Below are 25,358 nucleotides of genomic sequence, written 5' to 3' on the forward strand. Positions count from 1 at the left end.
GCAGTCATCATTTGGTCGACAAGAAAGATATGCCTATGATTTTCAAAAAAAAGAAGAAGATATGCCTATGGATCGTGGAGGACCCCAAAAAGAAAAGACACTTGGAGTAGTAGAGATGCCAACCATGAAACTCGTCTCGAATTGAATGATATTTGTTTTATCTTTTTATTTATTCCTCTCTTCTTTTGTAAGAGAGAAGATTAACAACCGCACCAACCCAAAAAAATCATGACCGAAAATGTTAGCTTTAATCCTTGAGAAACATTATTCCTAGGAATAATCTAAAATCCCAAGAATCACTGTTTTTGTTAAACTATAGTTTTTGAGAGAGAAAAAAAAAATGAGAATGGTCAAATTAATAAAATCTAGTATATAAGAAAACCTAGATTTTTCAAGAAACACCGGACTTACCTAACAAAAAATAAAAGCAACTTCCATTCCAGCCTAATGATGTGAATATTTAAATTTATTACAAAAACAATCCAAAGTCTCTTATTAGAAATCATAATCAGATGGACTGAGAAATCTTCCTTCAAGAGTCCATTAGTCCATGCGATTTCAACGATTTGTTCCATGATCCATTTGGTCCATGTCGCATAATAAGAATATAAGATACTCTCTTTTTTTTAAGATTGAGGCTGAAGAAAGATTGTTCTTTCTCTTATGGATAATCTCTTTTTCCATCCCCCTAAAAAAGAAAAAAGAGAAAGGAAGATTGATCTCTTTTAATAAAAAGAACATGCATATGGATAACCCGGTAAGGTATCTTAAAGGGAATATCAGAAACTTGACACTAAATTCAACCTTCATAGGGGTAACATTAAGCTCACTCTCCCTCTCTCTCTCTCTCTCTCTCTCTCTCTCTCTGTGTAGTAATAGAATTTGCAACTTCGAAATTTTATTCACAACTCAGCACTGACGAAATTTTGTCACTTGGGAAAGAATTTAGGGTGTTTATTACAAAGCTGTGGCTTAGAAATGCAGAAGAGTTCTTTTAAAAAATAGGACAAAGAAATTAATTTTATTTAGACTCTACACTTTTTTGTTACTATTTATAAGTCATTCTTGCCAGCGAAGTTGCAAATAATTTGTGATCGGAAAAATAAAATGACAAATTGACAATTGGAAATAAAATAAATTGAAAACTTAAGAAAGAAAGTATGCACCCATTTCAAAGAAGAGAACTACAATGGGCAAATTTTGAAGACTGTCAAAAAATCCTGTGTTTTTTTTTCTTTGCCTTCTTTAAAACATAAAGAAGAAATAAAGAAAAATTCCATGAATAAATTAAAGTACTTCAAAATTTATGAAAGAATTTACCTGGTGCTATAAAAGATACAGGTTGGTGTTTAACAATCTGCCATGATAACAAACTTGCATAACTTTAAGAATTCTTTTATTCACATATTATTCCAATATCTTCAATCAAACACTGTGTACAGTATGTGCCTCAAATGGCCTCTGAAACAATTTAAAAAAAAGACTTGGAACAATTTATTGCTTGTTGTGGGCAAGTAATCTATTACTTATTTAAAAGGGTAAAAGAAGAGTCATCTGAAACCATGAGGCGAACCATCATCAAAGTTCAGAGAATAGCTGTGAAGATCATAGCTGTACTGTGCACTGCTCCTTTGCTGATTCAAAGCTTGCTTCCACTGTGACTTGAACTTCCAAACCAACTGCCTCAACACATATGATCCATGGCAACAATCCAATGGTGCTCTTGTTTTGCCACTCAAAAGTGTGAATCCAGACCCAGCACTTGCAATTCTCTTCCTCAACTTCCAGAACTGCATTCTCCTGAAGCTACACATGGTTGATATTCTCATTTTAGCTCCAAATTCCCACCAATTTCAATGAGGGCTTGTATTGCTAGAACTAGAGGTAGTGAAGCACCAAGAGTCTTATACTCCAGAGAAAACATAAAGATTACACTTCCAACTTGTAAGTTTCAACTTTTATTAGCAAGCATTGCATCATACATGTCACCATTCCATTAGAGAAAGGACCCTTTATCATCATCTATCCATCCAGCTTAGCTTTTCCCCAGTCAGAAACGGCCCCAGCTTAGAGAGAGAGTGTTGAAGACTTGGCTTTAGTTATGTAGCATCAGTAGGGGTGATTGAGCACTTTTTTGAATAGATAGCCTTAAAAAAAGTTGGCACTGTTTGTTTTTTGTGATCTTTTCTTCTATTTTACTCAAAGATATGGTAAACTTTCCCCAGAAGAGTCACTAAACAGTAGGATGAGGTCTTCCTTACGTAAATCATCACACCGTCCATATCTTACCTATGAAATAGCCTGCTTAAACGCATCAGTTTTTTTTAACTTTATGGCTTTTTGCATGGAAAGTTTGGTCATGCTTTTTTTATAAAGAAGGCCCACAAAATATGCAAAGTAAAAGGAAAAACGTGGGAAGAGAGTGATAACTGATGCATTAAAATGAATAATAAAAAATTAATAAGAAATGTATACAGATCTTATCTAAGGATAGTAGATACAGAACAAGAAATGTTAGGCATAAAATAGAATTGATTTTGTAATTTAAACTCATTATTATTATTATTATTATTATTTTGTAATTTGAACTAATTTAATGAAAAGTAATGCATTTCATAATCATATTTATCACAAAATAATTTTTTATTATTGTAGAATTGTTTTATTTAAAATTTGAAACCTTAATTCTACCATAGTTGGTTGACTAATTTTTACATCTCTAAGTCAATTAAACACATTTTGCATGCTACATGTAAACCTTCTTTTCCATAAGGGTTGAAATAATGTGCGTAATATTTTTTTTTCTATGGAAGTTAAAAAGAATAAAATTCACCTTGTCTTGATGTTTTCTAAAAATTAAATTTGGAGATTCTCTTTCAATAATTGTGAAAATTCCAAGCAATAATTCAGAAGGTAATACATGTTACATGTTCATGTTTTGATTGTGTAATTGTATGATTGATTTGGGTTGTAATTTATAAGTTGAATATGGTGGTTGTAAGGACTCAATTTGTAACGACTCCAAATGGGTTTATTGGGTTCGAAGGTTAAAGGCCCAAACAATAAATTTGTAGAGAGTGGGCTGAAAAGCTAGGCCTTGGTCACCGGACAGTGGTTAGTCATGGTGTTCAGAGTAATCGCACAAAGGTGAACCGTGCTTGCCTAAGAAGTCTTTCTCCTCGGCATGGACTAGGAGGCTCTGGTTCTTGGCCTTTTTTTCCAGCCCCCCTTTCTAGATTGCTTCCTTCTCCTTTTATACTAACCTTTACCCTCTCCCTAACGTCCACGTGTAGGCTCAGCTTTCTGGGGCTGATACTTGTCCTATCAGCCCATACCCAAAGTGGTTGGGGGTGGTTGTAAAAACTGAAAAGTATTGCTCTGTCAGGCACAGAATACTTTAATTGCAGTAATGGCAGTCTTTCCCTTGTCCTTGGTCGCCACACTGTTCAGGGGTCCTTTCCCCATCAATGCGGAGGTGTTTAGCTATTCCTTTGAACCACTCCTATACCATACTCGCCCTTTTTTCTAGGAGTGCTTTGAGATGCCGAGGACAGAATCGTCCTCGGCTACATCTAGGCCATTTGGACTTTCATTATATGTCCTCGGTAATGTCTCTCCTCGGCTCGGGCCTTGAGCCCTAATGCAAAGTGGGCCGGGGTCACAAATTCTCTGGCTCCACAATAGCCCCTCAAAATCCTGCTGTCCGGCCCCTCGGACGGAGAGGAAGGTTTTGGTGATGTTGGGCTTATGTAACGGCCTGCCCAACCTTGTCCTTCATCAATGCCGGTGCCTCTTCATTTGCCTAGGACATGCTCCTGATTATGAGACATTCCTTTAGTTTTACTCATGTCGCGTTCCTACCGTTTCGGTGTACGAGGCGCGTTTTTAATAAGTTTTCTTTACGAGGCGACGCAAATCCAACGGTTGAAGACGGCGTTGGGAGTTGAGCGAGACTTATCTCGTTTGTAACTTTTCTTGGAGATTTGTACAGATTAAATGCCACCAGGCTTGCCTCCCATATAAGAAGCACGGTGGGGGGTCATTTTCTTTAGCTGTAGTCCCTTTAAGCCTTTCAAATCCCTAACCCTCCAGTTGTGCGCATAGTCCCCATTACCAGTGTGACTGAGCCCTTGGGAGTGATATGGTCAAGGCCAGTATGGGGATGAAGGGACCACACCCTTTCCAGAAACATTGGGTTTCCCAGAGACTCAAGATGGCCCGGTCAGGGCAAGGGAGATAAAGACTCAAGACATTTCTTCCCCTTGATAAGGCAGGAAAGGAGCCTTTTCTTCCTTCAGCCAAAATCCAAAGCAAGTGGAGGTCGCATCAGATTTTTGGTGCAACAGCATTGAGATTTCTCATCGTCGGTACCATCCACTCTCTCTCGAGTGCTGCTAATACGACACTTGCTTGATGGGAGTCAGAGCTAGTATGGGGATTAGGCATCCCCGCTTCTTCCTCTCTTCCATCTCCGGTGCCACCTAGATGCTTCCACTTCTTCTTCTCTTCCATCACTGGTGCCACCCAGGCGCCTTTGCTTCTTCTTCTCTTTCATCACATTTGAAGGATTTATCGTTCCCCTATATCTTTTTCTTTTTGCTTTTCTTTTTGCTTCTGTAGTTAGCTTCTAGTATAGACTTGTTTAAGCCCCTTATTGTACGTTGTACTATTTCTTTATCTAATAAAAGATGATTTTATCCCATTTTACGTGTTCTTTCTCTTCTGCAATAATTATTTTGTGAGTAGATGTGCTGGTGTCCTTTTCTTTTGAACAATACTTAGGGTCGAACCCTTGTTAACAAAGAGCTATCACTTTGAACTTATTAAAACTAACGGGCACAATAATGCCAACCTAAAATAGGTTAACCATATAAGACTAACTGAAATAACAGCTGAATGCTCTGTATTGCATATGGGGTGATCATCCGAGGATGGGTAACCTAAAATGAACTACCCGAGAGAGAGTCACCGAGCATTAGGGTGCTTTGCCATGTTCCTGACAACATTCATAGCCCTAACCTTTTTTGGCATCCGGTCCGAGGACCGAGATATGACTGTACCGGGTCTAAACACATGGTTACATTAGTTTCCTTAGAGTTGGGGATCTGAGGACAGCGCGGGATTTCCATTCTGTCTAGGACTTAAGCCATTTTCTAGTGACTAGTTTCCCCATAGGTTTGAGTCCGAGGACCATGCAAGACCTTAGTTCTGTCCAAAACTTAGATTTTTTCTTAAGTAATTGGTTTCCCCGTAGGTTTGAGTCCGAGGACCATACAATACCTTGGTTCTGTCCAAAACTTAGATTTTCTTTAAGTAGTTGGTTTCTCCATAGGTTTGAGTCCGAGGACCATGCAATACCTTGGTTCTGTCCAAAACTTGGATTTTCTTTAAGTAATTGGTTTCCCCATAGGTTTGAGTCCGAGGACCATGCAATACCTTGGTTCTGTCCAAAACTTGAATTTTCTTTAAGTAGTTGGTTTCCCCATAGGTTTGAGTCCGAGAACCATGCAAGACCTTGGTTCTGTCCAAAACTTGGATTTTCTTTAAGTAGTTGGTTTCCCCATAGGTTTGAGTCCGAGAACCATGCAATACCTTGGTTCTGTCCAAAACTTGGATTTTCTTTAAGTAGTTGGTTTTCCCATAAGTTTGAGTCCTAGAACCATGCAAGACCTTGGTTCTGTCCAAAACTTGGATTTTCTTTAAGTAATTAGTTTCCCTATAAATTTGAGTCCGAGGACCATGGAATACCTTGATTCTGTCCAAAACTTGGATTTTCTTTTAGTAGTTGGTTTCCCCATAGGTTTAAGTCCGAGGACCATGCAAGACCTTGGTTCTGTCCAAAACTTGGATTTTCTTTAAGTAGTTGGTTTCTCCATAGGTTTGAGTCCGAGGACCATGCAATACCTTGGTTCTATCCAAAACTTGGATTTTCTTTAAGTAGTTGGTTTCCCCATAGGTTTGAGTCCGAGGATCATGCAAGACCTTGATTCTGTCCAAAACTTGAATTTTCTTTAAGTAGTTGGTTTCCCCATAGGTTTGAATCCGAGGACCATGCAAGACCTTCGTTCTGTCCAAAATTTGGATTTTCTTTAAGTAGTTGGTTTCCCCATAGGTTTGAGTCCGAAGACCATGTAGTACCTTGGTTCTGTCCAAAACTTATATTTTTCTTTAAAGTAGTTTCGAGATTAGCCCCTCGACCAAGGTGTGGGGTGTTGACTTGATGTTGGAAGCCCCTAGAACTGCCCGTGCCACTGACGCTTCGAAGCGTAGCCCCTAGTGGAACTTTATATTAGGGCAACAACGGCGGGCTGCTGGAAATGATGGAGGGGCTTTCGCAGACCCTTGTTTAACAGGGGCTTGATCCTACCACCGCCTGTGCCAACGCACAAGCCTTTCCCACAGATGGCGCCAATTGTAAGGACTCAATTTGTAACGACCCCAAATGGGTTTATTGGGTTCGAACGTTAAAGGCCCAAACAATAAATTTGTAGAGAGTGGGCTGAAAGGCTAGGCCTTGGTCACCAGACAGTGATTAGTCATGGTGTTCAGAGTAATCGCACAAAGGTGAACCGTGCTTGCCCAAGAAGTCTTTCTCCTCGGCATGGACTGGGAGGCTCTGGTTCTTGGCCTTTTTTCCCAGCCCCCTTTTCTAGATTGCTTCCTTCTCCTTTTATACTAGCCTTTACCCTCTCCCTAACGTCCACGTGTAGGCTCAGCTTTCTGAGGCTGATACTTGTCCTATCAGCCCATACCCAAAGTGGTTGGGGGTGGTTGTAAAAACTGAAAAGTATTGCTCTGTCAGGCGCAGAGTACTTTAATTGCAGTAATGGCAGCCTTTCCCTTGTCCTTTTTCGCCACACTATTCAGGGGTCCTTTCCCCATCAATGCGGAGGTGTTTAGCTATTCCTTTGAACCACTCCTATACCGTACTCGCCCTTTTTTCTAGGAGTGCTTCGAGATGCCGAGGACAGAATCGTCCTCGGCTACATCTAGACCATTTGGACTTTCATTATATGTCCTCGGCAATATCTCTCCTCGACTCAAGCCTTGGGCTCTAATGCAAAGTGGGCCGGGGTCACAAATTCTCTGGCCCCACAGTAGTGTATATCCAAAATGGCCTAACTATGTTGTTTAGGATATTGAATATAGTGTTGTGTGTGATTTATAGAGTAGCGACGGTTGTAGTAATTAAAAATTAGTTTTTCATTGTCTTTTAAGTTAATAAAAACCTTACATCTACTTTTTTTTTTCAAAAAACCTTTACATATTTTTTTAACGTGAATCTTTATATATACCTTAATAAGTAAACCCTATACAGTTCATTTTCTTAGATGCATAAAAAAAAAACATCTATTCTACAATAATAGTGGCTAATTAGTTTTTTCACGTTCTCATTTATAATGTTTCTTACTATTATCATATTTTACTGGCTATTGATTTTCATAATAGAGGCATTAAATGAGAGTTAAATTCTTCAAACTTTTCATTAGATTTTAAAAGTCATGGTGTGTGAAGAATATAAACATTTAAGGACTTTTTTATATATTTTATTATTTATAAATAATGTTAAATGAAATGTCAAAAAAAAAAGATTTTGAAAATTTTCATCTTTATTTCTTATATATTTCTATTATTACTAAAGAACGTTTTCCTTTTAGTTTTGATAATAAATATGATTTTCTAGATTAGAGTTTGATTAGTTTCAAGTTTAAATTTTGTATGATTTTATTTAATTGTTGATTATATGATTTAATTAAGTGAATTTAACGATTTATTTATTTGCATTGTAAAGTTTATATAACATTCGTAGGGTCATCTTTAATTAATTTTTTACTCCTTTAGCCGTCGGTCTCATTGTTTTCCAATTAACGGTTACTAATTAATTTATTTAATTGACATTTGATTTCTTTTACTAATCTCTTTCTCTCCCTCTTTGTTAACATCCTATTGTTTTCCCAAATTTGATGATAATTCTAATGTACTAAATATGCATATTGTAACATTTATTTTTATTTTTATTTTACTCCATTTTGCTGCCATGAAGTTAGTACATCCATAACTATTAGTTTATTATTTTATGATATGTTTGGTTTGATATTATCTATATATATATATAAAACCGAAACTTTTGAAACTCCCACAATTTTCCACGTCAGCACAATATTTAAATTAAATTAAATTTTCCACCTCATCACTGTTTTCTTTTTCCAATGCAAATTAGACTTCTAGCCAAATAAGGACACTCTCCCACCGCCTCTACTTTCTCCTATTTAAGAATTGCTTGCGTAGAAAACTTAAGTCCCAAAAACTTATTTTTGCCGCAACCCAATTTTCTCCTTAAAACTTAATTTTCTTTAAGATTTTTTTTTAGGGCGGCTCATGCTTCACAATTCACATATTCCACTTATGTATTGGACTCCTCTCCTTCTTCGGTCAATGCATCAAGTTAGAGTTATTTGATTTGTTCAATAAAAATTATAGATTTGTTGCTTTTTCTTATAAGTTTGTCAATTGTTGTTTTGTTTATTTAATTGCTGGGCCTGAATCTTTTAATTAAATCTTCAAATTTTTTTAACCTTTTAAAAGTTTTAATATTTTGAATTTTAACATTTAAAAGGTAACTCATATTTCTCTAATATTTCTATGTTGTGTAGACATATTTTTTTTGTTTATTATATTTCTCCATTGTGTAGTCACATAATTTTTGTTTTGTTTTAATAAATTCTTGGCTCAAAATCTTCTAATTGTTTGGTTTACATATGAATTTTTAAGTTCATTTTTTGCAATACATTTAATTGTCTGGCCAATTTCAATAGTAGAAAAGCTATAATCATGGATTCCCTTCTTTCTATTGTATTTCTCTATTGCGTAATTATATATATATATATATGTTTTATTTCAATACTTTTGAAGCTTTGAATCTTCTGATTTTTTTTTAATTTTTTTTTTTTTTGGCCTTTTGGAAGTTTTAACATCATAACTTTTGGGTTTTATTTTTTCTATTATCAGAAATTATCTAGAAGATTTCAATGAATATCCATGGATTATTCTTTTTGAGGGTAACCCATCTTTATCTTATATTTCTATTCCTAACTTTTTTTTCCTATATTTTTTCTTTAATTGTCCGTGTTTACGTCTCTTTTGTTTTTCTTATTTTTACTTTCATAGCGTATGTACATGTTGTGTATGTTCTTTGATTCTTTCTTTAATGATTTTTGTGAGTATGTGTCATCGTATCTGGGTACTTAGGCAAAATCTATAAAGACTAAAGATGCTTCATTTTTTTTTTTTCTTTTGTAATGAATCCTGTGTTTTTCATGACTTTAGTGAGTCATATTCTTAATGATCGAAATGGTTTTATTTGACGTGGATTTTGTTCATATTGGTTTCAAAGTTTATTTCTTGGCTTATATTATAGATTGTAATATATTTATTCATCAAACTGTTTAGTTGAGTTTGTTTTCGAAATTGTTTTCAGTGTTGGACATTTTCTTGAAGCATGTTGGTATCATATATTAAAATACTGTTAAGTTGATAATAATAATAATAATAATAATATAGTTTAATAAATGTCTGAAACGTATAGCTGTTAACAAATGTTTTAGCTATATGATTTTATTTTACAAATTCAATTTTGGTGTTGTAGTAAAATAAACAAAGATTAAATTATATATTGTACTCAATACATTTCCCGTGCATCGCACAGGTTAGCGACTAGTTATTATTATTATTATTATTATTATTATTGTAAGGACTCAATTCGTAACGACCCCAAACTGGTATTGGATTCGTACGTTAAAGGCCCAAATAATAAAATTTGTAGAGTGTGAGCTGAAAAGTTAGGCCTTGGTCACCGGACAGTGGTTAGTCATAGTTTTCATGGTTAACAAGACTCTTTTCCAACACGACTTGAGTGGCTCCGGTCCTTAGACCTCGTCCGAGGAGTTTCATATTCTAATTATTCTCCCCTTTTGTCGGGCTAAATGGTTTGGGAGATGATCTGTCCCCCCCTTTTTCTTGGCTGTTTCCCTCTCTTTTATACTAGTCTTTCCCTTCTCTTATACGTCCACGTGTAGATTTCGCTTTTTAGGTCTGATACCTGTCTTTTCAGCCCATACCCAAAGTGGTTGGGGGTGGTTATAAAAGCTGAAGAGCATGGTGAAGAGCATGGACCTATCAGGTATAGAGTACTTAATTACAGTATTGGCAGCCTTTTACGTGGGCCGCTCTTACACTGTGCTAGTCCTTTCTTTTAGGAGCACTCTGGGATGCCGAGGACAAAATCGTCATCGGCTATATCCCTAAGTCATTTGGGCTTTCATTGTATGTCCTCGGCAATGCCTCTCCTCAGCTCGGGTCTTGGGCCCTCATGTAAAGTGGGCCGGGGTCATAAATTCTCTGGCCCCTCAATTATTATTATAAATTTAGTGTTTCTAAAATAGCATGTTTTTTGTATTCTCTTTTTCTATTAATGCATTGTAACTTTTTATGGGAATACTTTATAAGAAAATTGTTTTTTCTTTTTTCTTTTCTTTTTTTCTTTTTTTTTTAAATTGAGTGTTTCTAAATTGATATTTGTTTTGTATTTCATTTTTCCATTGATGCATTGTAACATTTCATGGGAAGACTTTATAAGAACAATTTTTATTTATTGAATAAAATATTATACGTTTAATTTTAAAAAAAATGAGACAAAATATAAATAATTATGATATGGAGGATGTTGCTAAATTTAAATGTTGAATAAAATATGATGAGAATAAAATAATAAAAATGAAATGTATAACAATAAACACCATATTATTTTAGTTATGCTACGTAATAAAATAATATTATATTTTTATATACTATCTTTATAATGCAATAATATAACATTTAACAACCAATGTGAATAAAAAAGATAACAACATAAAATATAAAACTAAATCGTATCAAGCTGGATTACCTGTCAATTCCAATTTTAGCAAACTAACTGACTTCTAGTAGTCTAAAACTGATTTCTGCGATGCATTTGGTGGAGCTTTCAATACTGCATCAGTATGTTTTGATGGTCAACCTGTTACACTAAAATTTAAAAAATATATATAAATATATATATATATATATAAATACCAAAAATTGAAGGAAAATATAAATATATATATATATATAGAGAGAGAGAGAGAGAGAGGGGGGGCTTTTATGTGTGGAAAAATAGAAATTATGCATGGAATAAGAGGGAGAATGACAATTTTATAGTATGAGGATAAGAATAAGAAGAGTCAAAAATAAAGGAAGATAAAAAGATAGAATAATATTAATATTGAGAGTAGTGGGGATATGAAAAGTTGAAATGGAATGAGAAAGGTTGAAGAAAGTTAAGGTAGAGAGTAGTGGGGATATGAAAAGTTAAAATGGAATTGAAAATTTAATAATAAATAAGAATAATTAAAAATAAGATAAATTAAATATGATATTTTGATTGTAATATAATTGTAATATAATAGAGTTTTTAATTCACTTTAAATGTTAAAAAATTGTATAAAAAAATTGAAAAAAAATTGATAATGACATAGCTGCTGACGTGGCTCAATGGAAGCGTAGCAACATTAAATACTACGCTTCAGCTTTTAGTTATGATATGGAGGATGTTGCTAAATTTAAATGTTGAATAAAATATGATGAGAATAAAATAATAAAAATGAAATGTATAGCAATAAACACCATATTATTTTAGTTATGCTACGTAATAAAATAATATTATATTTTTATATACTATCTTTATAATGCAATAATATAACATTTAACAACCAATGTGAATAAAAAAGATAACAACATAAAATATAAAACTAAATCGTATCAAGTTAGATTACCTGTCAATTCCAATTTTAGCAAACTAACTGACTTCTAGTAGTCTAAAACTGATTTCTGCGATGCATTTGGTGGAGCTTTAATACTGCATCAGTATGTTTTGATGGTCAACCTGTTACACTAAAATTAAAAAAATATATAAATATATATATATATAAATACCAAAAATTGATGGAAAATATAAATATATATATATATATATATATATATTGATTTATTACAAAAACAATCCAAAGTCTCTTATTAGAAATCTCAATCAGATGGACTGAGAAATCTTCCTTCAAGAGTCCATTAGTCTATGCGATTTCAACGATTTGTTCCATGATCCATTTGGTCCATGTCGCATAATAAGAATATAAGATACTCTCTTTTTTTTAAGAGTGAGGCTGAAGAAAGATTGTTCTTTCTCTTATGGATAATCTCTTTTTCCATCCCCCTAAAAAAGAAAAAAGGGAAAGGAAGATTGATCTCTTCATAGGGGTAACATTATGCTCGCTCTCTCTCTCTCTCTCTCTCTCTCTCTGTAGTAATGGAATTTGCAACTTCGAAATTTTATTCACAATTCAGCACTGACGAAATTTTGTCACTTGGGAAAGAATTTAGGATGTTTATTACAAAGCTGTGGCTTAGAAGTGCAGAAGAGTTCATTTAAAAATAGGACAAAGACATTTTGTTTAGACTCTACACTTTTTTGTTACTATTTATAAGTCATTCTTGCCAGCGAAGTTGCAAATAATTTGTGATCGGAAAAATAAAATGACAATTGGAAATAAAATAAATTGAAAACTTAAGAAAGAAAGTATGCATCCATTTCAAAGAAGAGAACTACAATGGGCAAATTTTGAAGACTGTCAAAAAATCCTGTGTTTTTTTTTCTTTGCCTACTTTAAAACATAAAGAAGAAATAAAGAAAAATTCCATGAATAAATTAAAGTACTTCAAAATTTATGAAAGAATTTACCTGGTGCTATAAAAGATACAGGTTGGTGTTTAACAATCTGCCATGATAACAAACTTGCATAACTTTAAGAATTCTTTTATTCACATATTATTCCAATATCTTCAATCAAACATTGTGCACAGTATATGCCTCAAATGGCCTCTGAAACAATTTTAAAAAAAAAAATTTGGAACAGTTTATTGCTTGTTGTGGGCAAGTAATCTATTACTTATTTAAAAGGGAAAAAGAAGAGTCATCTGAAACCATGAGGCAAACCATCATCAAAGTTCAGAGAATAGCTGTGAAGATCATAGCTGTACTGTGCACTGCTCCTTTGCTGATTCAAAGCTTGCTTCCACTGTGACTTGAACTTCCAAACCAACTGCCTCAACACATATGATCCATGGCAACAATCCAATGGTGCTCTTGTTTTGCCACTCAAAAGTCTGAATCCAGACCCAGCACTTGCAATTCTCTTCCTCAACTTCCAGAACTGCATTCTCCTGAAGCTACACATGGTTGATATTTTCATTTTAGCTCCAAATTCCCACTAATTTCAATGAGGGCTTGTATTGCTAGAACTAGAGGTAGTGAAGCACCAAGAGTCTTATACTCCAGAGAAAACATAAAGATTACACTTCCAACTTGTAACTGTCAACTTTTAATAGCAAGCATTGCATCATACATGTCACCATTCCATTAGAGAAAGGACCCTTTATCATCATCTATCCATCCAACTTAGCTTTTCCCCAGTCAGAAACGGCCCCAGCTTAGAGAGAGAGTGTTGAAGACTTGGCTTTAGTGATGTAGCATCAGTAGTGGTGATTGAGCACTTTTTTGAATAGATAGCCTTAAAAAAAGTTGGCACTGTTTGTTTTTTGTGATCTTTTCTTCTATTTTACTCAAAGATATGGTAAACTTTCCCCAGAAGAGTCACCAAAGAAAAAGCACTAAAGCAGTAGGATGAGGTCTTCCTTACGTAAATCATCACACCGTCCATATCTAAATTACCTATGAAATAGCCTGCTTAAACACATCAGTTTTTTCTAACTTTATGGCTTTTTGCATGGAAAGTTTGGTCATGCTTTTTTTATAAAGAAGGCCCACAAAATATGCGAAGTAAAAGGAAAAACGTTGGAAGAGAGTGATAACTGATGCATTAAAATGAATAAAAAAAAAATTAATAAGAAATATATACAGATCTTATCTAAGGATAGTAGTAGATACAGAACAAGAAATGTTAGGCATAAAATAGAATTGATTTTTCACACATACATGCACGACAGACAAACATGACCTTCCTCTAAATAGTAATTCAACACAAAATCCTTTCTACCTACCAAACACACAGAGGCAAATCACTACTGCACATGGAATGAATATGAGGGAAGTAACAAAATTAGAATCACTGAAACATATATTAAATTTAGCATACAGAATTCAAACCACTTAAGCAAATATTTATCAAAACGATTTCAACATGAGATTGAAATAAAACACAAATAAAAAGTTTAGTAAGCTATTCATATTCATGATATTTAAACAAGTTCAAGTTCGACATACCAGAAACACATCCCTTCCTACGCATTGCATTTAGATTGCATGGGGTATCTTTATTACGCAATTTAAAATTTTTTTTTTTTTTTCCCTTTTGTTGATCTGTATCCTCCAAAGGAAAGTCACCTCATCTCCATATGGACATTTTGAGCACTGCAAATAATTTGCATTAAAAAATATTAGCAAAAAGGCCCGAGAAAGAGTACTCAAAAACAAAATACAGGTTCTTACAGTAATCTAGCCAACTATCAAGCACTACTGGCATCATGCTTTAGATGAGGGCCCAGTACATGAAAGATGTAGAGGCACCAAATTCTCTCAGCAAGTTCACCTGAGAAGAAATGAAATTTAATTTCTTGTATACTTTTAGCAATAAATTACGCTTTTTGATCTGAAACTTGAACATGGAATATAGTCATTTATAAATTATACTACCAAAAAATGTCAGGCCTTAGTCTTACACCAAAAGCCACAGGTCGTGGATTTGAGTCTAGGTATCAGCCTCTCCAAAAACAATTGGGGGTGAAGCTGCCTACCAATCACCTCTTCCAGACCCGCAAAAATATAAGTATTGTACACTGGCTACACCCTTTTTATAAATTATACCACCAAAGCACATGGCGTAGTGAATAGAAAACTTATGGGAATAATAATGAGTACGAAAATATTAGAGATGCATTATTTTCTCCGCATGTGCACACGAGCTAGAATCCAGGGTCTATTCAGACAATTTCCACTAGTTCACTGGGCAAGGTTCAACTGGTTCAAGTACACGGCAGAATGAGAAAAATGTTATTAAAAGTAACAATATTGTGACTCAATTTCAACTTAATTTTCATATATGTATGCAAAAGATGTGCAGGCAAAGTAACTATCAAACAACAGAAGTGTCCATGTATCGAATGGAAAAAGTGTCCATGAGCACAAAGTGTCTCATCGAGTCCACTTGTTATATTTATCACAATGTCCAAAAAATCTACTGAATACTGAATAGCCTACCGATCTTAAGATAAATCTACTGATTATTTCACAATGTCCTTGCATTAAATCACATACTGAGGTGTTCAATTTATAGATACTAATCACAGAATCCTAAACTAAGTGATGCATGAAGCACGATGACATATATATATTAAAATAGTTATATTTAATTTAGAAGTCAATTGGATTTTATGTTAGGTCGTTTTAGTAAATTAGGTTATTAGTATTTTATTTTATTTCCTAAAGCAGAGGTTATTTGTAATTCAGCAATTGGGATTTCCTAAGCCAGTTAGAATTAGAGTATCATAGTAGTCTACATAAGCACACTATTGTACTCCAATGGAGAAAGTTCATAGTTTTCTTGTTCAATAAAATTTCGATTGAAACTTTTCCAATAATCTGATGCTGATTTCAGCCAACCCTAAATGTTGATTCCTATGTTTTGTTTTCCCTTTTTTGGTGCCAATTCCAAGCAAGCCTAGGTGCTAAATCCTAGGTTATTTTTCCTTATTTATGTTATTCAATTCCCGTGTTGCATCAGTTTTGGTTTTGTCCTGCATGAAATTTTGGTATCAAATCTCATTGTTCTACGTCACTAAGATAAATCTACAGAGGATGCCCAGATTTCTCTGTATGTACCACACAGAAGCGGTGGAAAAAAGAAAAGGTGGGTGTTATTGATTAAGTATACTCACAGTCCTTGTGTTCCTCCGTATCTTTAGAACAATTGCAGCATCTGCATAACAGAATAAATGCAAATTTCTAATTTGTAAACGGAAGTATTGTTTCACAAGTATCAAATATGTGGAAACACATTACTGAGGGAAAAGAAGAAACTAATACAAAACCTTGTCATTGAAAATTTTCCTTTGAACTGAGTCTCAATTTCGCTCAAATACAACCTTAAAAATGGTGACCTGCAAAGTTTTGCCATCATATGATGCCAAAAAAAAAAAAAAAAGTCAACTGAAAAAAAATATATAATGTTTTAACATAAGTTTCCAAAGCTGATTTTGAAAAAGGCATCTAAATCTCATGGAAACTGAACTAGTCAAATATGGAGATGCCACTACAATTACCCAACAATCAATTGCAACTATTTCCCCTAAACTTTTTTTTATTTATAACATAGGGAACCTTTCTAAAGAAGAGCCCTTTGAACTCACCTCTAACCAGTAAAACCTATGGGAAACTGACCCCACCCACCTATTTCCCCTAAAATATGAGGGCACTTACAATGTACACTTTAAACTGTTTTTGCAATCAACATCCTAATTTTCAATTAATTTGCAAGGTTCATCCACCATCTAAATTAGTGTCTAATGTAACATATCAGTGACCAGCATGTTGATTGTAGAATTTTTGTAGTTTAAGATGGATAACAACCCACTCATCTGTTAATTTAGACATTTATTTGGACAATGAGGTGAAAAATGCAAATTAATCTCATGTTCGGATGCTTCATGTAAAATTTTGTAGTTTTGGGTGCACATTACAAATGCAACCAAAAATTTAGGATTGAAATTGTGATTAACCATGCATTAAACATTAGGTCCTTAGTAAAAATTATTGAAATCTATCTCGTTTCAATCCAATCCCTGTGAAAATAAAATGAACCGATACAAATTTCATCTTTCATGCATTAATTACAAAGAACAATCATTGGAATACCAGGATGGAATTGCAGCTGCTGCAAGGGCAGGGGATAATTTCCATAGTTGATGTAGTTGACCACCCAGCACTCCAGTCAGATACTCAAGAATGCTACTTTCCTGGTTTAAAACACCAAAATCAACAATAAACAGTCAAACAGTGGCCCTTTTTGGACTGCTAAAACAATAAAGCTCCGTTTGGATACGACTCATGTCTGCTGCGTTTGCGTTTTTACGTTTTTTTTTTTTTTTAGCTCAGCGCCTCTTGCACTGTTCATGGGACATGAACAGTGCATTTAGGCCAATGAACAGTAACCCACGCCTCTACAGTAACCTTTTTATTATTTTTTTATTGTTTTCAGTTTTGAACAAAATAAGCGATATCCAAACACACACTAAGAGTAAACATAAGCAAAGAAAAAAGTTGATCTTGAAGCTGGATGATTACAGCATTGACTGAGAAGAACAAAGTACAAATTGACTCAAATGATTTCATATTGAAATTAGTGCAGGATGCAAATCATGATGATCTGCATTTAGAAATGCCAACATTTCCCTCAAATAACTTTCAACTGTTAAAGAGTTTAATTATTCTGACCCAACAAATGCGTCAGCCACACCTATGCTATATCCCAAAAAGGCCTAATTACAATCCAAATCAACCTAGTACACAGCCAATAACACCATCACTGTCCAAAAAATCAACACAATTTGAGATATTACATTAATCTAGTAGGAAAGAAAGACGTGACTCGCAGGCTATTTTTTAAAATGGAACAATTTTCAGTCAAATAAAATAACCAAAATATAGCCAATAAATATCGTTTATATCCAAATGACATGAGGGTACCCACACACAACAGAAAAGAAGAAAGAAAAAGGGACATCCCTTGAAACGAGTATGCTACGTCAAAGAAAAAATCTTGATGGTTGTAATATTTGGTATGGTGGTATACATATTTCTTCAGGCATAGACTTTTTTTTCTTTTGATCATATAAAATCTTTGCAATTGCAGATGCAGCACAATATTCACCTGAGGTGACTGTGACGCCTGCCATAAGCAAGGATTCAGCCATGCAGGCCTCCAACATTAGCCACCAAAACCTCAGGTGGGCTAAGGTTTAGGAGAATTCGTAGATCTAGGATTTAGGGCTTAAAAATGGCTAGTGTTTGATGAGTTTTTTATGGCTATTTGATGGGTAAAGTACATGAGGTTTAAGGTTTTAGTACGTAAGAGAAAATATTTGATTTAGAGTTAAAAAAAGCTAAGGAGCAGAATTTCAATTTCTCTACCATCTGTGAACAGTGCCTATAAACAATACACATGAAACATGCATGTTAATATAAAAATTTATTCGAAACCACTCTATCTCTAAGAACTAAGAAGCAACATGGACATGACATGACATGGGATGGAACATATCAATTCTTGAAAAATTAAGCCACAACATAGTGGGGATATGACAATTAATATATAGGGTAAATTCCATTAACATATCCTAAGGTTTGGGCTAATGCCAGCCAAGTCCAAGACATTCCAAAACTGACCAATTTGGTCCCTAAAACCAACTCAATCCCTAAACATTGTTAGGCCCATTAATCATTTTTCTCAATTGTCTTAGGGACCAAGTTGGGTTTAGGAACCAAATTGATCAGTTTTGAAATGTCTTGGACATAATTGGCATTAACCGAAACCTCAAGGTATGTTAATGGAATTTACCCTAATATCTTTTGGTATATTTTATTTATTTTTAAGCATATTTTATTATTATTTTAAGTTTTCAAAATAAATAACAACTATCAAAATCTTTAAAATCATAGGATCTTTTAAAAAATTAAAAATATATACATATTTAAAAACATATCTAAAATAACAGGAATTTAATATATGTGTGTGTGTGTGCGCGCGCTTTTTCCTCCCAACACTTTGAAGACACACATGCAAGTGTCCCCAGCATGTCAATGCTTCTTAGCTCTACCTAATACCTTATGATGATAAATTTATGCCTTAGGCAGTGAAGTAAAAGTGTCAACAATATCCAAACTAAAGTTCATCAATCTTAAAGTAACAAATAAGCTAATGAATCTGTAACATTGAATCCAACAAATTCTTCTCATATTCTTGAACATCATAAGATTTAATAGCAGAAAAGGTATCTAATGATTGGAAAATTAGCAGAGAAATGAAAGGATTCATCAGTCTTGTTCAGCATATTTTCTCAGATCAAACTTAAAGTTGAGGGAAGTTGGAAGAATATGCCAAGTAAGGCCAATCCTTCATATAGAAGGCCTCTTATAAAGAAAATGAATTGAAGATAGAAGTAAATGTAAAATGCCACAACAAGATTAGATTTATCAAAAAATGCAAATACATTCCTGGAAACACTTTCAATAAGAATCAGCAGACTACACAGGCATGTGCTTTATTATTTTCAATTTCAATTTTCAGACTTAAGATTTAAGTATAACAGTTACCTTTGAAATCATTGCTTCATCTGTAGAATTAAGACTTTGAGATCTTCCAAAAACTAAACTGCACAACTCATGATATTGCTCTGAGATAGCAAGGGAATAATACGAAACATGCATGAAATGTTCAATTAGACAATTCCATCTGCTTGCAATGCATCCAAGTAACAAGAGCTCCTGGTTCAAGAAAAAAACATGTATACATATAATAAGGAAATCACTTTCTGAAAAATATTCTCTTGAAGGTTCAATCCATTTAATAAGTCTTGAAACAAACTGTTCATATAAAACCATATATGACCAAAATTAAGCTTGGCCGTCCCACAAGGAACCAAAAAATATTTTAATTAATCAAACTCAGTTCATATCTAAGAGAAAGGTTTGATATCTTAAGCAAGGGGTACATAGATGAAAAACCCCACAGATTGACCTTAGCTGCAGAATTAATTCTAAATTTTCAATTACAACAATGTTTTACCCCATAGTTTCAAAAATATTACACTTTGAACCCTTAGTTGTAGTAACTAAAAGTAAAAGAAACCTAGAAAATACCTAGGGCCCTATTTAGGATTAAAATTACTTCCATGTAGATCATAGGTGTCCTTTGACACCAAAAAAGATCATAAAACGATGCACTCCTGTGTAAAAGATCCTAACAAATACACATAGTATAATGGAGATCCATCAATTAGCGGTTTTTCTTACATCGTTTTCAAAACACTGTTTAACATTCACATGAAAAAATTTTATTGCCCAGATACGTCTCAAGTATTACCTGGGTTTTTTTCCCCCTTCTAGTTAACAAAGACAAAGACTTGCTAAGGGTCTAAACTGAAAGAATTTTAAAACTACAGGGTAAACATTGATGCAATTAAAATTTCAGGATTCTATTTGACACTGATGTAAACTTTAAAGTTTATTATGTGATTATGTCGAACGAAAATATTTTCCATTCCAATGCACTGAAATTGAAACATAAAACTTCAAGATATGGCTTGATTCCCATAACTTAGGCCAGGAGCAACACTTCAAAAATAGGGTTCCATACTTTTCTAATAGTAAGGTAAGCACTTAGCATTTAAAGTTTAAACACTTTTGCTCTCTCTAATAACTCATAGATCACAGAATCCATCACAGCATTATAGATTAGCATCAAACATAAAGGTGAGAGAGAGAGAGAGACAGAGACAGAGAATTTAATGTTCTCGTTCCTAATAAACCTAAATGAAGATAGTTTGTACTGTAGCTGACTACTTTGATCACTAATACATAACGGATGAAAACCTGTAGAATAGTAACTTTTTTCATGTCTTATAGGAAGCTCAAAACGCATGCACCCTAAGGTACCTAATTGTGCAGCCTTAAAAGCCAACCTAGGGACCAATTGTACCTAGATGCATCTGTGAGCAAATTTACATGATTGCTAGTAATAAATTGAAGTATGATTGTGCAAGCAAAAATGAGACTTGTAGAGGTATAGGAACCTCAAAAGACAAGCACCACAATTACCCATACTTCAATTTTTTTTTTCTTTTTTGTTTTATATTGGTAAGTTGCAAACGTACCCAATGGGTTTTGAACCCACAACCTCACCCTGCACCTTACTCTTACAAGGAGAGGAGATACCATTTGAGCTAGAGCTCATTGGTGTCGATGATTAGCAATTTTAGAATCATTTCTAGATTCTTTCTTTCCTCAGCCATGCAATATATTGAGAAGTCCATTGTGCTTTCTGGTGCATCTACATATCAAGCATACATATATGTTTATGTGCTTGTGCTTGTGCTTGTGCTTGGGCATTTTCACTCAATATGGATTCATACAGATGAGGAGGATAGAATGCTTTGGAGCCTAGGTAAGGAGTTGACAGATGCTTTAGTGTCAGGTCTTTTTACAAGGTGTTGAGAGACAGGCTACTTGGATTTCCCCTGGAAAGCTATTTGGCAGGTTAAAATCCTGAGCATGGTTGCTTTTTTTTGTGTGGGCTGCAACATGGGGGAAAGTATAAATTAGTGAAAAGTGGCATAATGTTGGAGAATAAATGAGTTGTGTGAAAATAGTGAAGAAAGTATAGATCATTTGTTGTGACATTGTCCTCTGGCAATGGGGTTATGGAACTTCATCTTACAACCTTTTGGAGTAACTTGGGTCGTGCCTATGACAGTGTAAGAAATGTTACAAGTATGGCGACGGCAACCAAAATCATTCAGACATAGGGTATGGACTATGGAATGCGGTTCCAAGAAGTTTAATGAGGTTTGATTGGAGGGAGCATAATAGGAGAATTTTTTAAGACAAAAGTAGCCTCTACCCCTAAGATTCACTTGCAATTTATAACTTCACTTGTTCACTGGACATCTGTAGAGCCAAATAGACCTTCTACCCTCCATTACTTTATAAAATTTGTTTGTGTAATTTTATTTGAACTAAGGGTATGTGACCGGTGTACCCCTTAGATTCTTTGTTCAATTTTCAATTCTTTTTAATAAGATATTTTTATTACCTATAAAAAAATAAAAATAAAAATCATGCAAAGTTGCAAACAATATGAAGACAAAAAATAAACCTTTTAACAAATATTCATTAAACTATGGCAAATATGTTACTGTAATTTATTTATTGAAATTAACCGACTTACAATTGTTTCACTAAAACCATTATCACTGCTTTTGGCTGAAACATTCAGTCCCTGAAAAACTTGTATCCACTGAACCTTAGGAGCAGAAAATATCAAGCTGGCACCTGAGACTAATCTAACAGTTCTCTTATCAAGAAAATATGAGAGATTTCTTGATTTCCAGTGATTCCATGTGATAAACTCCAGTAATGGTTCTACATTCCTGGGGAGAAAAAGGCCAAATACATTCATTCAGGCCAAGCAACAATTAATCCTAAAATTTATCCTCATTCGAGTTCAATTTTCATGAAAAAATTCAACAAACTGCATACCAGTAGAGAAGTTGGTTAGCACACCAGAAAAATAAAATAAAACTCACATTAGTCTGAAATAGAATTGGCCATTATACTAATCATCGGAACTTAAAGAGCCAATTTCTTTTGTATCAGTGATTCAGTCTCTAAACCTTTGTCTGAAAGAATAATGCCATATTAAGGTTGCACTATGTGCCATATTCAGTCTCTAAACCTTTGTCTGGTTATATTCAGTAGTTACTGTTTTTTCTCAAAAATGAATATAAACACAACTCTGAGTCAAAACTGCTAAAATGGCAGGTCAATGAGCTCCCAAGTGAATCAAGGGTTTTAGCATTCTCAGAAAATGGTAAATATAATGGAAACAAACATATAACATCTCTGAGTTCAGCATCAACTATGCTATTAGTGTCTATCATTGAGGAAAACTAGGTCTTATGATGCAAAAACCAAGAAACAAGTAAACATTGAAATTTATTTTCTCAGGACAGATGATGGTGGCAACAGTAGAAGCATAGATTTTATCACCTTTTATGCCTAGAAAATAGTACCCATAGCCAACATTCAGTGATATTAATGAGAATAAGCATGATCTACATTCAATATGTCCATGAATAGCAAATGCAACAGTAGCTATATCTGAACATTTATTTTTTAATGACAGCCCAGAAATTTCTGATTATGCATAGGGTTCTGCCCTGCTAAACCAAGATCCAATACATAAGTAAACATTTGTTACAACCAGATCAACTGCAAACATATTAAACTCCAATCAAAAATCTTCATCTATGAAAACCTCAAGAAGAAAAGGAGAGAGGGGGGGGGGGGGGGGGAATGGGGGGATGAAGATACAGCAAAGCAAAATCTTTCTTTAAAGTGGTTATTTAAGAATTTATTTGATGCAGAACAGAAAATTGACTTTTTGTCTAATGAATTGACACTTGCAATAATCACATTGATTAATAAGTAACTAGGCACCTGAACCATATAAAATTTTATGACATTTTGTAGACTTCATAGCAACAACGACAACAACAAAATGTTTACTATGTTGGAGCTTTTTCATTCCTTACTTATAAACAACAAAGATACAACTTACGTTGGAGCTTTTTCATGCTTTAGCTGTTCATTGAGTAACTTATTGTCAGACTCACTGTTATGTCTTATGGTGTTCAAAATAATATCTAAGCCTGTCTCTACTGCTGATATGCAAGACACTGCACACTTCCTCTTCAAAATCTCTTGCAGAGCATACTTTGTAAGATCATCACCAATGCTTTTTTCATTCTTCTTAATTGGAGCCATTTCCCGAGATGAAATAACTGAATCCTTCAAAAAATCCTTCTCATCTGGAACTGAAATAAGTGACCTATTCTGCAGAGTCAATTTCTTCAGATATGCATTTAGGCAATCATGCTCCGTTTCTAATAGCTCATCAAGCTCCATCTCAATAACTGCAGTCAGAAACTCTCTGAGATGTGCAACCCTCAAAGGCAAAGTATGGATAAGATGTTCTAATACATATCCACGCGCCTTAGCAAGAGTAGTAGATGATAAATGTGCAAGACCCTTATATAACAAAGCAATCACGTAGAATTTGTTAGAAGTAATAATTAATTTTAAAATCAAGGTACATAAACAAAACACTATCCACAACCTGAGGGAAAGACGCATCAGAAGTCATTTCAGATAGAGCTGCATCAAGTTCCTCCACCGAGTCTTGGTAAGCATCTGAGCCACTCAAACGGCTAAACACCTAGACATTTTTTTTTTTTTTTGGATTGTTAAGAACACCTAGACATTATTTCTAGAAAAAAAAAAAAAATTATGCAAAGCCAGATAAAAACAAAGAACTGACTCATATCCTTGTATAAAAAGCAAAACCAAATATAAAGTTCAATTGCAAAGATATAACAAATGTGAACACATTTGTTAGTGAAAAACAGCATTCAACCCCATGACCAACACAACAAACAAAATGTACCCTAAAAAACAGCAATCGATTAAGGTATCCCATTAACAAAACAAAAAGGGTTTCAAAAATCAAAAGGGGCATGACATACAGATGAGACTTCTGAATACTATATCAATTATCATCAACTGATTGAAATCTTCGGTGCAAACTTGGGTATCCTTTTTTTTTTTTATCTTCAAAGGACTTGTGGAAAATCCATAGAACAGCACAGATACAAATCTAAAATAAAATAAGGAGTCAGTTAACCATCTTGCCAAAAGTTAAATTTTGAAAAATGGGACAACAATCATTATGTAGAACCATAGAAATTGGCTCAACAAAAGAACAAAAATGATGTGGATTACATTTTCCTACGAAATTAACATGTGCTAGGAACAAAATCATTTCAAAACATCAAACATATGCTTAATCATCAAAATCTCAACACTTAAGAGAATCTTAATAAAATCCCATGAAACCAATAATCCAATAACATAAACGGATAATCCCCAACCACACACACAATTAAAGAGAGGAAGTTTACTGACATTTTCGAAGAAGAGGCCCCAGTGGAAGATTTTCTTGATGTTTTGGGCGTCCCAGTGGGCAATACGACCAGAAGACTGATACCCAGATGCTAGAATCAGTATATCTACAAACCCTTTTGTCAGTTTCACCATTTCCTCCAAGCTTATATCAGGGTGCACCCACCCCATCTTTTTCTTTGACGACCGGGAAAGCACTTTCACCGTGAAAGAAAACTCCCTTGGAAAGTAAAGCAAAGTAGTCGAGAAAGAAAATATATTTTCAAGTAAAAGAGAGAATTCATAATAGAGGAAATTCATTAGTGTCTTTGGTGGCATTCCTGGTTTTCCCGCTCAAAAAAAAAAAAAGAGTTTATTATTTTCAAAAAGTCTAGGAAGTTTGGTACATGCGTTAAACACATCTTTTCAGTTTTTAAACAATACTAGTCACTAATTCGTGCGATGCACAGAAAATTATTGAAAATTAGATTTTAAAAAA

The 25,358-nt window shown here is 34.2% G+C and overlaps 1 protein-coding gene across 5 annotated transcripts; it reads right to left on the minus strand.

Annotated features, from left to right (window-relative positions):
- Nucleotides 1-1,379: 1,379 nt before the first annotated feature.
- Nucleotides 1,380-25,154, minus strand: LOC115960658. Of its 5 annotated transcripts, none has more exons than XM_031079614.1 (14): nucleotides 24,884-25,154; nucleotides 24,039-24,137; nucleotides 23,481-23,950; nucleotides 22,089-22,290; nucleotides 19,457-19,627; nucleotides 17,000-17,100; nucleotides 16,177-16,245; nucleotides 16,024-16,064; nucleotides 14,579-14,678; nucleotides 14,354-14,500; nucleotides 12,812-13,801; nucleotides 11,853-11,970; nucleotides 10,946-11,056; nucleotides 1,380-2,301 (listed from the first exon to the last, which is right to left on the minus strand). In XM_031079614.1, exons 1-9 carry the CDS (start codon nucleotides 25,049-25,051, stop codon nucleotides 14,596-14,598), a joined length of 1,404 nt encoding a protein of 467 aa, XP_030935474.1. In that variant the 5' UTR covers nucleotides 25,052-25,154; the 3' UTR covers nucleotides 1,380-2,301; nucleotides 10,946-11,056; nucleotides 11,853-11,970; nucleotides 12,812-13,801; nucleotides 14,354-14,500; nucleotides 14,579-14,595. The 5 variants fall into 5 exon arrangements, with proteins under 5 accessions (XP_030935474.1, XP_030935473.1, XP_030935472.1 ...); XM_031079613.1 differs by having other exon boundaries at nucleotides 12,812-13,813; XM_031079612.1 differs by having other exon boundaries at nucleotides 1,380-2,289; nucleotides 12,812-14,500.
- Between the last annotated feature and the right edge of the window lie 204 nt (nucleotides 25,155-25,358).

This window comes from Quercus lobata, chromosome 9, assembly GCF_001633185.2.
Source record: "Quercus lobata isolate SW786 chromosome 9, ValleyOak3.0 Primary Assembly, whole genome shotgun sequence".
Classification (NCBI taxonomy): domain Eukaryota; kingdom Viridiplantae; phylum Streptophyta; class Magnoliopsida; order Fagales; family Fagaceae; genus Quercus; species Quercus lobata.